Source organism: Quercus lobata, chromosome 2, assembly GCF_001633185.2.
Source record: "Quercus lobata isolate SW786 chromosome 2, ValleyOak3.0 Primary Assembly, whole genome shotgun sequence".
Taxonomy (NCBI): domain Eukaryota; kingdom Viridiplantae; phylum Streptophyta; class Magnoliopsida; order Fagales; family Fagaceae; genus Quercus; species Quercus lobata.
This window is the reverse complement of record NC_044905.1, coordinates 76,065,656-76,079,875: the sequence shown is the minus strand read 5'-3', so window position 1 is coordinate 76,079,875 and position 14,220 is coordinate 76,065,656. Positions and strand designations below refer to the sequence as shown.

Genomic DNA, 14,220 nt, shown 5'->3' with positions numbered 1-14,220 from the left:
TAAAAATCAAAGCAGTCCTTGTATTGAAGTAAGGTTTCAGATACAAATCATTAAGCAATGGTTGAACATTCATATCTAATGACATGTACCCCAGCGATAACTATTGAACTACATTTGCATTCAGGCTAGTTAAGTGAGTATTAATATGCAACTAGAAAGTGACCATCAATCTGCAAATGCAGCAGGCTTGAGTCCTGGAGAATGAAACCAACATCTGAGGTTTTAAGCATATTGCTTTAAGTTCAGTTACATTACGTTACCAGAGGCGGTTCTCAATAACAGCAGAAACAACTCCCTTCAGTGTCTCCTGTATAACATAGTGGGATCATGAGTTATACTGTGTCATTTGTTCCAAAGAAGAGGTGAATTTATTTATTTTTATAAATAAAAAAGATGTGAATATCTTTGAATAGTACCGCAGAATGGTCCTTGAGTCCAAGAGAGATCACCAATGACCTGGAGGAGCCTGAGATGCTGAACACACAACAAGACACATTAAATTATTTGTGATTCAGGTAACAGATTCCATGGAAACAGGTATCCAGAACATACATTGCTATTATATTTGGATGTCACTTACGCCGATTGGCATTCTATTAATGCTAGTAATTCCTCTTTTAGGCTAAATGTGAGAAGTGAATACCTTGTTATTAGCATTCACATAAATGATTTTACAAATTCCAATAAATTCTCCCAAAGAAAAAAATGATTGCTAGCAAATTCTAGCTCTGAGAAGCAAGGAACAAAAAATAGCTTTAAAACTATTGTAAATATTTTGAACTGGAAATATACCTGATGTGTTGAATTAACTGACGAGCACATGCCAGCAGCATTGGCTGCATTTGTTGAAGTGGGTTGAAATCAGTATAAGTTAATTAACAGTTATCATACTAAGAGGCTAGAGCCCAAGCTAGCCTACCTCATCTCGTTTGCCAAATACTGCAGACACATTGAATGTTGGCTCGATTGACACCCCTTCCTCCTTCCTGGTGATGAAAAAAGATATATATCTCAGAAGCTCCTCTCAGTAGAATTATCATTTAATGGTTCAATGTGATTCTCAAATCCAAGGATGAGATTACAATGTCACATTACTATGCAATCAATCTCTCACATTTTCAAATGGTCAAACTATAGGATTTAAAAAAAAAAAAAAAAAAAATTCTGCCTCCTCTCAGCCCTGTGTCGATTCTGTTGACCTTAAATTCTCTTCTTATTATCAAGTACTGGAATCAAGTTTTCCCTCATTTATTTATTTTTTCTCTCTCTCTCTCTCAAGATTTTGTTTTATTAAAAAAGCCACATAACAAGATCATTCCTTCTACTCAACAAACATGAGAGAGAGTTTTTTGGATGTAAGTTATGCAAACCTCCCAGGTCAGCAAGCACGTACAAAAACATAGAATAACTAAATTGTGTCAACCATTCTAGGCTGACTGGAGGACAATATATGATATAATACTTCACAGAACAGAACAGGAGTAAAGAATAACAGGATTTTTATCATAAGCCACAAAGTTTCCATATGAACAAAGAATTGGACAAAGTGAGAAAGGAACTAATGTGCATAATTACAGCAATGTTGAACTGAAATATAATTTATGAAGCAACAAAGAAATCCCACTTCACAGGATTGCTCCAGTAGTTCAATGAAAAGAATATGCAGACCTGGCATGGAGTATTGTCCCCATGGCTCCTATTTGAGTTGCAATCACCTAAAAGTTTTTCAAACATTAGAAGTGCACACAAACATGAAGCCATCAACACCCCGTCCCCTATTGGAGGGTCACCAATAAAAAAAATCCAAATGAAGAGGAACTTAGAACTTACAAGAAAATGATCATCATAACTACAAAGGACTACATCTGTTTTGTTCCCCTGACAAGCAGAAACAAAATAAGCAACTGGGAAATAACACATTAGTAGCAATAGCCAAGCAAACAAAACAAGGAATGTTAAACCCAAAAGGACCATGATTTCCATCATGAAATAGATTGGGGTAGTTGAAACTAAAACACAACCATTTAGAGATCCTGACTTACTTGTGCACACTTTGTAAGACCTATAAAATTCAATGTCTCTATGTCACCTGTCTCACATTCTTAGCAAGCCTAACCTTTGCATTCAGGTATTTCATTGAAATGAAGCCTCACTTGATTCTTTTTCTCTCATCTAATAAAAATACATAGTTATATCAACAAGAAAGAAACTAGATGCCATAATATGTAGTATCATACTTCTTATATTTGAGTTAGGTCTTCAAAGTATGCAATCCACATAAATTTCAGAAAACCAAAACAAGCCAAATCAGAATTCTCCATTCAATTATGGTTAAAAATCACAAGAGCCCTTACTCCAGCTGAGAAATTATTCCAAACATTGTTTTTGTTTTTTTGTTTTTAAAGCAAACTGTAATTCCAGAATTAAAAGCCCCACAAGCCCATCTTACAATCACTGACACCATTGACCCATTACTTCAAATCACCTAATCTTATCAGTAAAGTGATATTCAGAAGAAACCCAAAGTAAATTATGAAAAATACAAAGAACCCATTATTACCAAAATCACACAGAATAAAGTATTGGGATTTTACATTGAAGCATTGAATCAAACAGGTGATGGGCAACATGGTTTGTTTTCAGTAAGATTAGATAAAGAAATCCAATGAAAAAGCAAAAGTCGGAATCTTTTTACCTTAATATCCAATGAGAGACTCTTGTAGGTGACAGGAAAGCGCGGGACTGAGCTATCCATAAGGAACTTTCTCTCTCTAGACAGAAGGAGAGAGAGAGAGAGAGATTTTGAGAGAAAGACTCGGTCTTGCAAGTGAACTGGGACCAATTTCAGAAGTCTTGGGCTGAACTGGGCCACGCTGTTGAGCTATTCCGAGTAGATTTATGGCTGCAGCCCAGCCCATCTCTCAAGAATCAGCCCACAAAAGTTGGCCCAGCCCAATTATTTAAGGTTGAGGTGGATCCGAAGTTATTTTATTTTATTTGGCCAAAATGCAAAAATACGCCTTGAGGTTTGAGTCAATTGCAAAAACATTGTTTAAGGTTTCTGTTCTTCCATATAACACCTCCTTTGGAACTAATTTTCATTAGCTTTATGGATGGAAAAATTATGTAGCAATCACGTGACCATATTAAAAAGACTCACCAACTAATTCATGCTACTAGTCACGTAATAGTTTGCCCTAAGAGTTATTGAAATTAGTCCTAATGGTCAATTTGGCGGAAATGGAAATCTCAAAGAGTTATAAGGAATAATTGAAATTCTAGGAATTGTTTTTACAACTTACCTAACCCCAATAGTATTTTGGTATTTAGGCCTTATTTTTTTTAAAAAATAAAAATGTATAATTACAGTAAGATTTTATTGAGACAAATTATCAAAAAAAGAAAAGAAAAGAAAGAACAATTATAAAAATTGGAGAGAATAGTCCCACTAATAAAAGAGCATAAGATAACTCTTGCATCCATGCATATGGAGATAGTCCCTCTCATAATGTGTGGATCCAAAAACTGTGAGAGATAGGGTTGACTCAACCTTTAGACCACCTAAGCAATGGTCTAAATTTCCCAAATGAAAGAAAATAGTCCTACTAATAAAAGAGCATAAGATAACTCTTGCATTCATGTGTATGTAGATAGTCCCTTTGTGGATCCAAATACTGTGAGAGATAGGAATGACTTTCTATCAAAAACTTTGTAACTCAACTAGTATCTTTTGGTGTTTCCAATGGAAACATCCAAGATTCAAATCAACTATTGAATTTAAAAAAAAAAAATGTAAAATTTTCAATCTTCCAAACACATGGAAGGTGGACAAACTCTTTCTTTCTCTCTATCAAAATTAAAATCAGAATTATTGGTTTTCCAGACAATTAAATTCATTACTAAATTCCAATGTTCATTACCTAATAGCACTTAAATTGACAAATTCATTTATAAAAAAACAACATTCATTATCAAAATTTAAACAAATATTATATTATTAGTATTTAAATATAATAAAATACCCTACTTAAAATCGCTGTTTTAGGTCATAAAATGCATTGTGTTCACCTTGGTGAGAGAGTATATGGGTCAAGATATTTAGTGTGACTAATGTTACATCACTTAATAACTTTTTATTAAATTAAAATTTTGAGATCATGCCATTGAATTACATTTTTTCTATGTTACTAATACATCTACCAATTTTTTTTTTTTAAATTAAAAATAAATAACTATGTCATTTATCAAATTTTTATTTAGGTTTTTGTCTTTTAAAATTATATACAAAAGACAGGTTTCTTGATCAAATAGTAAACAGTTTGATTGGTATAAAATTTTGCATGCTTTCTAAGAATATAAAGAACATGTATCCTAATGGCGGGATTTTTAAAATTTAAACTAATTAAAAAGTTATCAGGTGGTGTGACACTATTTAAAGTTGCACCAAGTGCAACTTGATGTGCCAAGAACTTTAAGCTTGTACCTTAACTGGTAACTTCTAGTGTTTCCAACAAAAACATTTGTGGTTCAAATTTCCCTACCCCAAATTATCAATGTATCAAAATGAATAAAACTTGATACGATTGATTCTCAGGTCAAACAACCTCTCAAGATTAGATTATGCTGTACACTTTTGTGTTGGACGCACTTTCACTCATAGAGGTTTAAGAAATTTTTTCTAAAATGTGTTTCCTTTATTATCGGTGATGGCAGAATACCATTCGCACAAGAGGAAAATATGTGGAGAGAGGCAAAACACTTCATGGAGAATAAAGGGACAATGGTGTTGTTTCGATAGAGATGGAGCAATTAAATAGCTAAGGAAAAGTCTAAAAAAAAAGAAAGTAAAGAAGTTGATCACATGTAGGCAGCACAAGATGAGATGGAGCGGTGTGTGTGATATAGATAAGGTCAAAGTCTATACTAAACCCCATATATTTAGATATCAAAAGAGATTCGCAATAGTTTCTAATCACAAAAAAAGAAAAAAGAAAAAGAAAAAAGAGTCCACTCTAAACCAATGTGGGACTCACATTAAAAGTTAGTGTTTGGAGCACACTTGCAACAACAACTAGAACACCCCGAGTAGGAATGATAGTGTATTCATACACCAGTACCAAACTTAAGAACGATTGGTTCGTTATCACTCCACATTTCACCAATTCACATCTAATTTCAAATCAAGAAAACCCTACCACATGTCTTGGTGTATTAACAAGGTACATACTATCCAAACTAAGAGTTATTATAGAATTACAACCAATATATATATATATATATATATCTAAAAACTGAAGCATAACATTTATTGTTACTACGTTCTAATTGAGCCACATCAGCGTCCATGTCATTATCTTTTTTCTTTTCAATTTTCCTATAATTGTTTTTAACATTTATTTTTTTAATATTTATACTTCTCAAACCTTTCTTCCTTTCTTACCTTTTCATCATCTCACTACTTCTCCAACATTTCTACCTCCTTTACCTTTTCATCTCCCCACTAGCCTCTACATTAATATCATTCTTCCTCTTCCCCTTCATCTTCTTTTATTTTTGTCTCTTCTTATTCACACCTTCTTACTATAAATTTGTCACTATCTCTTCCATTCTATGCATAGTTTTCCCTCACAAAACAAATGTTCTCTCTCTCTCTCTCTCTCTCTCTCTCAACTGTTTGGTGGATTTTTTTTATTTTTTTTGTATCTCTACTTTAGGCTAATAATTTTTTATATTCTTTAAAACTCTACTTTAGGTAAATGAGACTTAGTTTTTTTATTTTTTTATTTTGTTATTTTTTATTATTTTTTGGTTCTCTTTGATTGTTAAATTTTATCCTATTGCATTACAAAAAATTAAATATAGTATATAAAAATATAATATTATTCTATTACATAGCATGATTTGGATAATTTGGTATTTATTCTATGACGCATCATGATTTTTTATAGTGCTCAATTTAGATGTTAAACTATGAAACTTTACTAATTTTTGTTTATTTTTAATTCTTTGTGGTGAACAAAGTACTCTTAATAGTAGTATTAGAAATACTCTATAATGTTATTTATTTAGAAAAAAGCAAAGGTTAACCAAACGAAAATAATCAGATGGGTGACAAATTTTAGCTTTTGCAATTTTACTTTAATTGTTATTATTATTTTATAACAATGCATATATAGAAATTTAATTCTTAGATTTTGTTAATAATTGTTTATTTGATAATATGTTTTAGGTGGATGAAATTACAATTTCTGAAAAGAAAATAACCTTAATAGATTATCAACAACAAATTATTTTTCCTAATTGGTCCAATTAATCATTGTTAAGTTTATTAATTTTCCTAGTTACATTTTTCGGTGTTTTGGATTGTAGGCAAAAAAAATAAGGTTTGAGAAATTTTGTTTAAAACTAAAAGAATAATTTCCAAATTTTATATTCTCTTTAATGATTCACAAAATGTTATAAATAACTTTTATTAAAAAATGAATATTTTCATTAATTTGCTTTTTGAATTTCTGAGAAAAACTGTATTTTTTTCATTTTGGTATGACAAAATTTATATTTATGATTTATGATTGTTCTTATATTACAATTATGATTTTTTCTATAATAAATAAAAATATGATTATGAAATACATTATTCTTTATTAAATTAGTTTAAATTGTAAAAAAAAAAAATCACTATAAAAATAATTATCACGTGCAACGCACGAGTTCGCAATAGGTTTCACTAATTTTCACAATTATTCTATATGACAAACTTTGATTGGACAGTCACTTTCATATGAACTCATAACTTTTTTTCATTACTCACAATTAACCACATCTGATAATGGTAAAAATTGGTCTACAATAATTGGTTGTAACCCTAGAAATTATTTTCCCAAATAATAAAGCCAATGTATTATTGTGCATTCGTCTTTCTGGCTTCCGCAACGAGCCCACACCCACAAAAAGTGAAAAACCGAATGGACAGTGGCAGTCCTACAGGTACTCCAACCAGAACATGATAAGTAAGTGGGTGGTCACTCATGGCCTGCTGATCAATTAGGCCATTAAAGTTTTCCGATACCAGCTGCCAAAATTTTCAGAAAATTTAATGAGAGCTTAGTAGGGTTTTTTTTGAGAAACGAGCTTAGTAGTTAGTACAATGTCCCATCGTCTAAAAGTGAAAGGACGTTAACGTCGGTCGTTCCTGTCAATTGGTTGTCATAAATTTTTGGATAAAAGTGATCAATGTAGCCATAAGGCAGCCATTTGGCCCATTTCTTACTGTTCAAGGATGTGTGTATCTATGATTGCACTTGCGATTTCAAACGTTAGAATCTTCAAAAGCTTCTGTACGCGTTTGGGTTAAGATAAAAAATAAAATTATTTTATTATTTAGTTTATTTTTGTTATTATTTATAAGTTTTAATGTATTTTTTTATATTATTCATGAATCTTATTGTATTATTTCAATTAATTTTTACTTTTATCTAGGTATCTTCAATCATAATTTTTCAATTTCTATAAAATAAACGGTATTTAAATACACTCTCTTCTTAAATTTGGTTCACTTCTATCCGATCACTTACTACCATAGCAGGCTTTTCACTATTGATTTTGCAATTCTTTTGTCTTTGGTTGATGTTAGTCTATGTATGTATCAAAGGTTTTTTTTCATGTCCAAATCTATCCCTATATATAGCTAAAATTTCCTTCTTTTTTCCCAAGCTAATAGTGTGGTTAACCTCGATCTGGATGAAACTCCTAGGCTTATTGAGCACGCGCGTACTCAGGATGTAATCCATTTGTCTTCTGTTGTTGTTTAATGAAATTTTCAGGTTTCCCATCAAAAAGAAAAAAAGAAAAAAAAGAAGAATGAGTCTTCTAGGCTCGAATTCAATTTGCCAAGGTATGAATTTTGGGGAGTTAGTGCTTTCAGTCTATTGACAATTATTATAAAAATAGTTTTGTAAATAACATTACAAGGACTTATGGTCCTCGAGTTGTTGATACTAGAAGGTTGATACTAGAGGCTTTGTTAGTTTTGGAAGAAGACTTATAGATGACTTGCTTAGCTCTTTTAACATGTGTCCATTGAAAAAGAGACTTGTAATAGCATGTATACGTAAAGGTTCCTTTACAAGAATAGTCTAATAATGTTTGAAAAAAGAGACAAGACATAGGGACAGGACCAAACTACTTGATAGATACTTACCTTGGAGTAATTAACCTACCTAGGGGCAGGACCAAAATTAAACATAATTAATGCCAATTTCTCAAGAAGGGCCATTGCTATTTTGTAAAATATATATTTCGTTTAGAGTTTTAGTGTGCGTTTAGATGTGGATTAAAATTATAAATTATTTTACTATTTAATTTATTTTTCTACTATTCATAAGTCACATTGCACTTTTTGGCACTATTTATGGGCTCCACTGTACTATTTCAATTAACTTTTACTTTTATCTATAGTCAACAATAAGTTTTCAGTTTCAACAAAATAAGTGGTATTTAAATAGACTTTTATGCTTATTTAGATAACTTAAAGAGGTGACTTGAATGAAAAGGAAAATACAGGGGAGTTTGGCTATGGCAGCGAGAGGGGCTCCCTCTCTTAATAGATAGGTTCCCAAAAGTCATAACATGCATTGTTTATTTCTTAGGAAAAAAGGATTTTCATGATTTCAAACGTACATATGTCAATCACAAAAAAAGTTTTCGAATTTTCTCTTTTCGTATGTAGTTGAACAAACAAGCATCTGAGAGTGAATGATGGCGAAGGGCAAACTCAACTACCTGTAGAATTGGCAAAATTTTTGCCTAGACTTCTCGAGATTTTTGATGAATTTTTGCTTCTGAATGATTAACTTTTTTCTACCTAAAGCGTTTTACTAAAACATAGGTCTTTTCTAAAAAAAAAAAAAATTCTAAAAAAATGTCTCGTTTATATCTATATTTGATAGTGACCTAGAAAACTAGTTAGAAAATATTTTCTGATATTTTTTATAGTTGAAAAAATTGATAACACTTTTTATATAACTCAAAACATGTACAACATATGTATTGTGTAAATCAACTATATAATCAATATAAAATAGTCCACAAACATTATAAAAATAAACCAATTTTTTCATAATTCAAAATAATCATATTCCCCTATCAAAATAGTTCAAGATGCCAAATAGGTCAAACAGGCACATCAAACTATATAATCTTATAATAAGATAACCTACCTTCATTATAATAAGAAGAGTTTATAAATATAAACTGCTTGAGTTTTATCTCACTTCTTTACACAAAAGGCTGTACCCAGTGCACAGAAATCCATTTTTGTTTGGTTATGCTGATTCCTAGAGTGAAATCTAAGATCTATCACTTTTGGTGGAAGGTACTTATTATCATACTAAGGCTTGTCCACTTTCTCACCTCTTCACATATTTAATAAAAAAAAAACTAAATTACAAATTATTCTCTAATTTTGAAATGTTTTCAGTTTAGTTCTTTTAAGTTTTATTTCGTTTTTATATTTTTTGTATTTCAATATTATGTCTTCCTTTTGGTTCTACCTAATGTAGACATTCCATCAACCTCCATATCGTCAAGTCCACACAAATTTCATTTTGGAAAATGAAAAATACTCCCCTAAGGATTGATGTGATTGGTGAATAGGAGATCACAACTTGAAGTCTGTATAGGCTCAACCAACAAAGAGAGTGCCCTTAGCTCGTTTGGATTGAGGGAGAGGAAGAGGGAGAGGGAGATGGAGTAGAGTAAAGTAGATTAGAGTATATTTAGGCCAAGATTAGTCAATTTTCAGTTAACTCTACTTTACTCCTCTCTTTCCCTCCTCCATCCAAATGGGCCGGTAGTTAATGGCCCTTAGGACCACAATAGTTGGGTGCTTTAGAGATGATGTGTCCATAGACCTATGGGTATCAATTGGTATAAACAATCTTCCTAGAGGGGTGTTATCATCCCCTTTCTCTAACATTAACATTTATTATGCCTCACTAATTATCAATTACATTAAGTGTCTGTTTGGGAACAGTTTATTTAGTTGAAACTGAAAACTTTTCACTGAAAAAATTGTAGGTAAAGCTAAAATGTAGCTGAAATAGTACAGTGGGACACATGAATAGTACCAAAAATAAGCTAAATAGTAAAAAAAGCTGGCTTTTCAAGCCAATGCCAAATGCACACTAACTATGATTAGACTTGTTCATTTCACTGTAATTTTGACACACGTCTCCTCAGCTAACCTGAGAGGGATAACCTAGTAGCGACAGGCCTAACAATTGGTTTTGGGAGAAATACCCACCAAACTCACCTCTTCCATGTCCTACAAAAAAACTCATCACCCCCACACCATATGCACATTAAGAATCATTATTACTCTTCAATATTTCATTCCTAAAAATCTTAACATACTAACTAAGCATTCAGTTCGTGAATAATAAAAAATGATGTAGAATTTATATAATTTTGCCTAAAAATGACTCACATCAGTTTGTGTATAATTGTGTAAATTTACAAGTTTACTATAATAACTATGTAAATTTAAACTTGTATTATTCATTTTGCATTTAGTTATTTATTATTTTTTACGTATCTCGAGGATGAAGGAAGTGAGTGGATGGTGGTTGTTGTGTAAATAAAGAGAAATAATAATAGAAAAATCAAGAAAAATCAATATTTTAATGAAATATAATGTAAAAAAGATAATCTGATGTGGAGTGTTCTAAAAAGTGAGTATGTAAAATAAGGAAAAAAAAAAATTCTTATACTAAAATAGATAAATTTTGCACGAGCTGATGCGAATACTCTTAGCCATCAAAGTCGATATTCTTGACTTCTCCTAGTGATTGGTCTTGGAAGAATCAAGGTTTCACGTTCTAATTGGTACAGTATCAGCTCGGTTACGCAAGCCCATACGAGCACAGATTAGTTACATTCCTTGTTGCAGTTCCATCCCTTTCGATCTATCCATCCCACCAGAGGGAATCTTTGTGCTACGATTCTCCTCTAATGTGCTTAGCCAAAAAAAAAACAAGCAAGAACGTAGTGTAGGGTACCCTTTTGTTTTCTTGCCAAATGTGTACATATGTGCCCTTAATTTTGTTTGAAAATTTGTCCAGAGCAACTATTCTCAGGAAAATAACATGAATTAGTTTGCGTTTAGTACTCAAAACATTAATTAGAGTCGATCATTTTCTTAAAAAGCTTACGTCCTTGAACCAATACTATTACAATTTGTTTGGTATTAATTTTAACTTTTACCTTTTAGTTTTTCTATATAGTTTTTTAGCATGTTTTCAACAAAATGTTTTCAGTAAAAAACTAGATAAGTTGTTCTCAAATAGACACTAACTCTTTTGGCTAATCCTATAGGGATATATTTTAATGTTGCTATATATTTTTTTGGGTGAGGTTTGAGTCTAGTGCAACTGGACACTGGATCCGTTGAGATTATAATATATGTTCACTTTTAAATACATGCCACCATCTTAATGGTCCAGTACACTACATGCACTGGACCTAAGCCTCACCTATTTTTTTTCAAATTCCAATCCATGAAAGTCATTTAGAGTAAATTGATTAAAACTTGTGTATTAATTTGCTTAAGTATAATTGATGACAACATAGATTTGGATTATTTTCACTCTCTCTTTTGTAGTTCTTGGACCCAAAGAAGTTAAATTCCGTGACCTGTTGGAATTTGGCAAGCTTTCACTGATATGGCAATGCCCAAAAACCCAAGCATTCCATTTTTAGATAAGTAGTAATTATCACCGTGAAGAAAATAGCAATATGGGGAAATCAATTCCCATGACACCAACTTTCCCTGAGCTTGTACTTGTAGGGGTAGTTGGCGAAGAGAAAAGAGTAGATATCTCGTGCATACCGGTCACTCAAACACGTGACCGACACGAATTTTCTCTACTTACCGACTAAGACATTAATTTTCTCTCCAAGCCTCTAGCCGAGCCATCACTATTTCCATTCTTTGAATGAGTTAATTAAGCGTAAACAACTTTGCTTTTGTTTTACTTTTATTTTTCTTTTCACCCTCATTTTTTTTAAAGCCTTTTATTTGTTTAGAAGGTCTAAAGATACAAAGAAATTCCACAATATTTTTGTTTTGAGTTTTAACGAAATCTGAGATAATATCTATTTTATTTCTTTTTATTTTGATCTATGGTGAATTGATACCTCAGTTTTGTGAAATTTTGTTATAAGATTTAATCTTTTAGAGCTTTTCCAATATAATGTGTGTTTGTGTATATATATATATATATATATATATAATTCTTCAAAGGTTAGGGATGGCAATTAGGTGAGTATGGTGCAGGTCTTAATCCCCCCACCCCTGCCCCACTTTCACTTTAGGAAGGGTTTGTTTCCCTCTCCTGTCTAAGTTGGCACTCACAATACTTGCCTGTCCAACCAAACACAATTTGTTTTTTCATATAAATTTCTTAAAACTTTATTTTAAATATATCATCCATTAAATTAAAACTCATAAAACATAAAAAAAAAAAAAAAAAGGTTATAACGTTACAAAACCTTCTCAAAGTGTAGAAATACAACAATTAAAAAAAAAAAAATTTGATATCATGCTTCATAATTGAAAAAACGAGCATCGTGGAAATACATGCCAATTAGACAATAAAAGATGATGAAGATGAGCTGGCATAGTAAAATATATCATTCATTAAATTAAAACTCATAAAACATAAAAAAAAGAAGTCATAACATTACAAAACCTTCTCAAAGTGTAGAAATACAGCAATTAAAAAATATAAAAAATTGATATCATACTTCATAATTGGAAAAACGAGCATCGTGGAAATACATGCCAATTAGTCAATAAAAAATGATGAAGATGGGCACATAGTAAAATATATCATTCATAAAATTAAAACTCATAAAACATAATAAAAAAAGAAGAAGTCATAACGTTACAAAACCTTCTCAAAGTGTAGAAATACAACAATTAAAAAATATAAAAAATTAATATCATGCTTCATAATTGGAAAAACGAACATCATGGAAATACATCCCAATTAGTCAATGAAAGATGATGGAGATAAGCTGGCCGAAATGGGAACTAAATAGTAAATACTTTTCGGGAGATCTCCTTCAAATCACTAGGGTAAATATTATTAGCAATACATAACTATATTATAAAATAGTTGTATTTTATTTATTTATTTTTGACTTAAGTGTATTTTATTTTATTGAGTCAAGGAGTTAGTCTCCTAAAACATATGATGAGTTCTTTTACAATCACAACTCGAGCATCACAATTTTCACTACAATTCTAACATGATAGACAATAGTTAGCCACCTCAAAGTTGTGAAAAAAATTGTGGCACAAAACTTGTGTCTATAAATTTTCATTTATTAATCTCTAAGATGAGTTCCTTAAAAAAGTATAAACTAATTAAGATAACTTCAGTCCTTTTGTGCCACACATTTAATACAATTTTTTTTTGAGAGTTTCAACCTAGTTATGGCGTCCGCTCCTAATGATAGCTCTTTATCATCAGACTAATATATCAACTGATTTTTGGTGTAGGGGAGATTGAACCCCAGATCTCTTATTCAACTATTAGAAAATTCCTAAGATGTACTTCGGTTGAAGGACGAAACAATGAAGACCAGAAATAAATAACTAACCCAAAATCTGTCAAACAACAAAAGTAATTGACTTGAGCTCATCATCCTCATCCATTTAGTATTATTACAATTGGCATCATGAGTTTCACGACCTTGCTTCTATTCGTCTTTTAAGTTTTACCTCCACTTCTTCTAGATGAAACTAGCACTTTCTTTCTGTGATTTACTTAGTAAAAAAATTTCATATATATTAAAAACTGTTTTAATAGTAATTGAAATTGAAATATAAAATCGATCATTAAAAAATAAATTAACAAAATTTAGTTGATGTAATGAAAGCTAATAGGCTAAGAATGTATTGATCCCTTATGATAAATTAACTAATTAATTAGCAAAGTTAATTAATTAATTCAATTTGCATGCAATAAGTGTGGTAACACAAACAAATCACCAACTAAGTTAAAATGTAGTGGAAAATAAATTGATACGGTGATTTGTTTACGAATGGGGAAAACCTACACGGCAAAAACCTCACCAGGTGATTTTAAGGTCACCACTCCCGAGAATTTACTATTATCACAACAAGCGGTTACAAGTAAAGGAATCCCAGTATCT

The 14,220-nt window shown here is 31.2% G+C and overlaps 1 protein-coding gene across 2 annotated transcripts; it reads right to left on the bottom strand.

Moving 5' to 3' along the window:
• On the bottom strand, positions 1-2,827 carry LOC115976648 (proteasome assembly chaperone 3-like). 2 transcript variants are annotated; one of them, XM_031098081.1, is made up of 7 exons: positions 2,696-2,827; positions 1,831-1,878; positions 1,669-1,715; positions 920-986; positions 793-836; positions 417-474; positions 1-307 (listed from the first exon to the last, which is right to left on the bottom strand). In XM_031098081.1, the coding sequence occupies exons 1-7, from the start codon at positions 2,753-2,755 to the stop codon at positions 257-259; spliced, it is 375 nt and encodes a 124-aa protein (XP_030953941.1). In that variant the 5' UTR covers positions 2,756-2,827; the 3' UTR covers positions 1-256. The 2 variants fall into 2 exon arrangements, with proteins under 2 accessions (XP_030953941.1, XP_030953942.1); XM_031098082.1 differs by lacking the exon at positions 2,696-2,827 and adding an exon at positions 2,595-2,658.
• Positions 2,828-14,220: the final 11,393 nt, after the last annotated feature.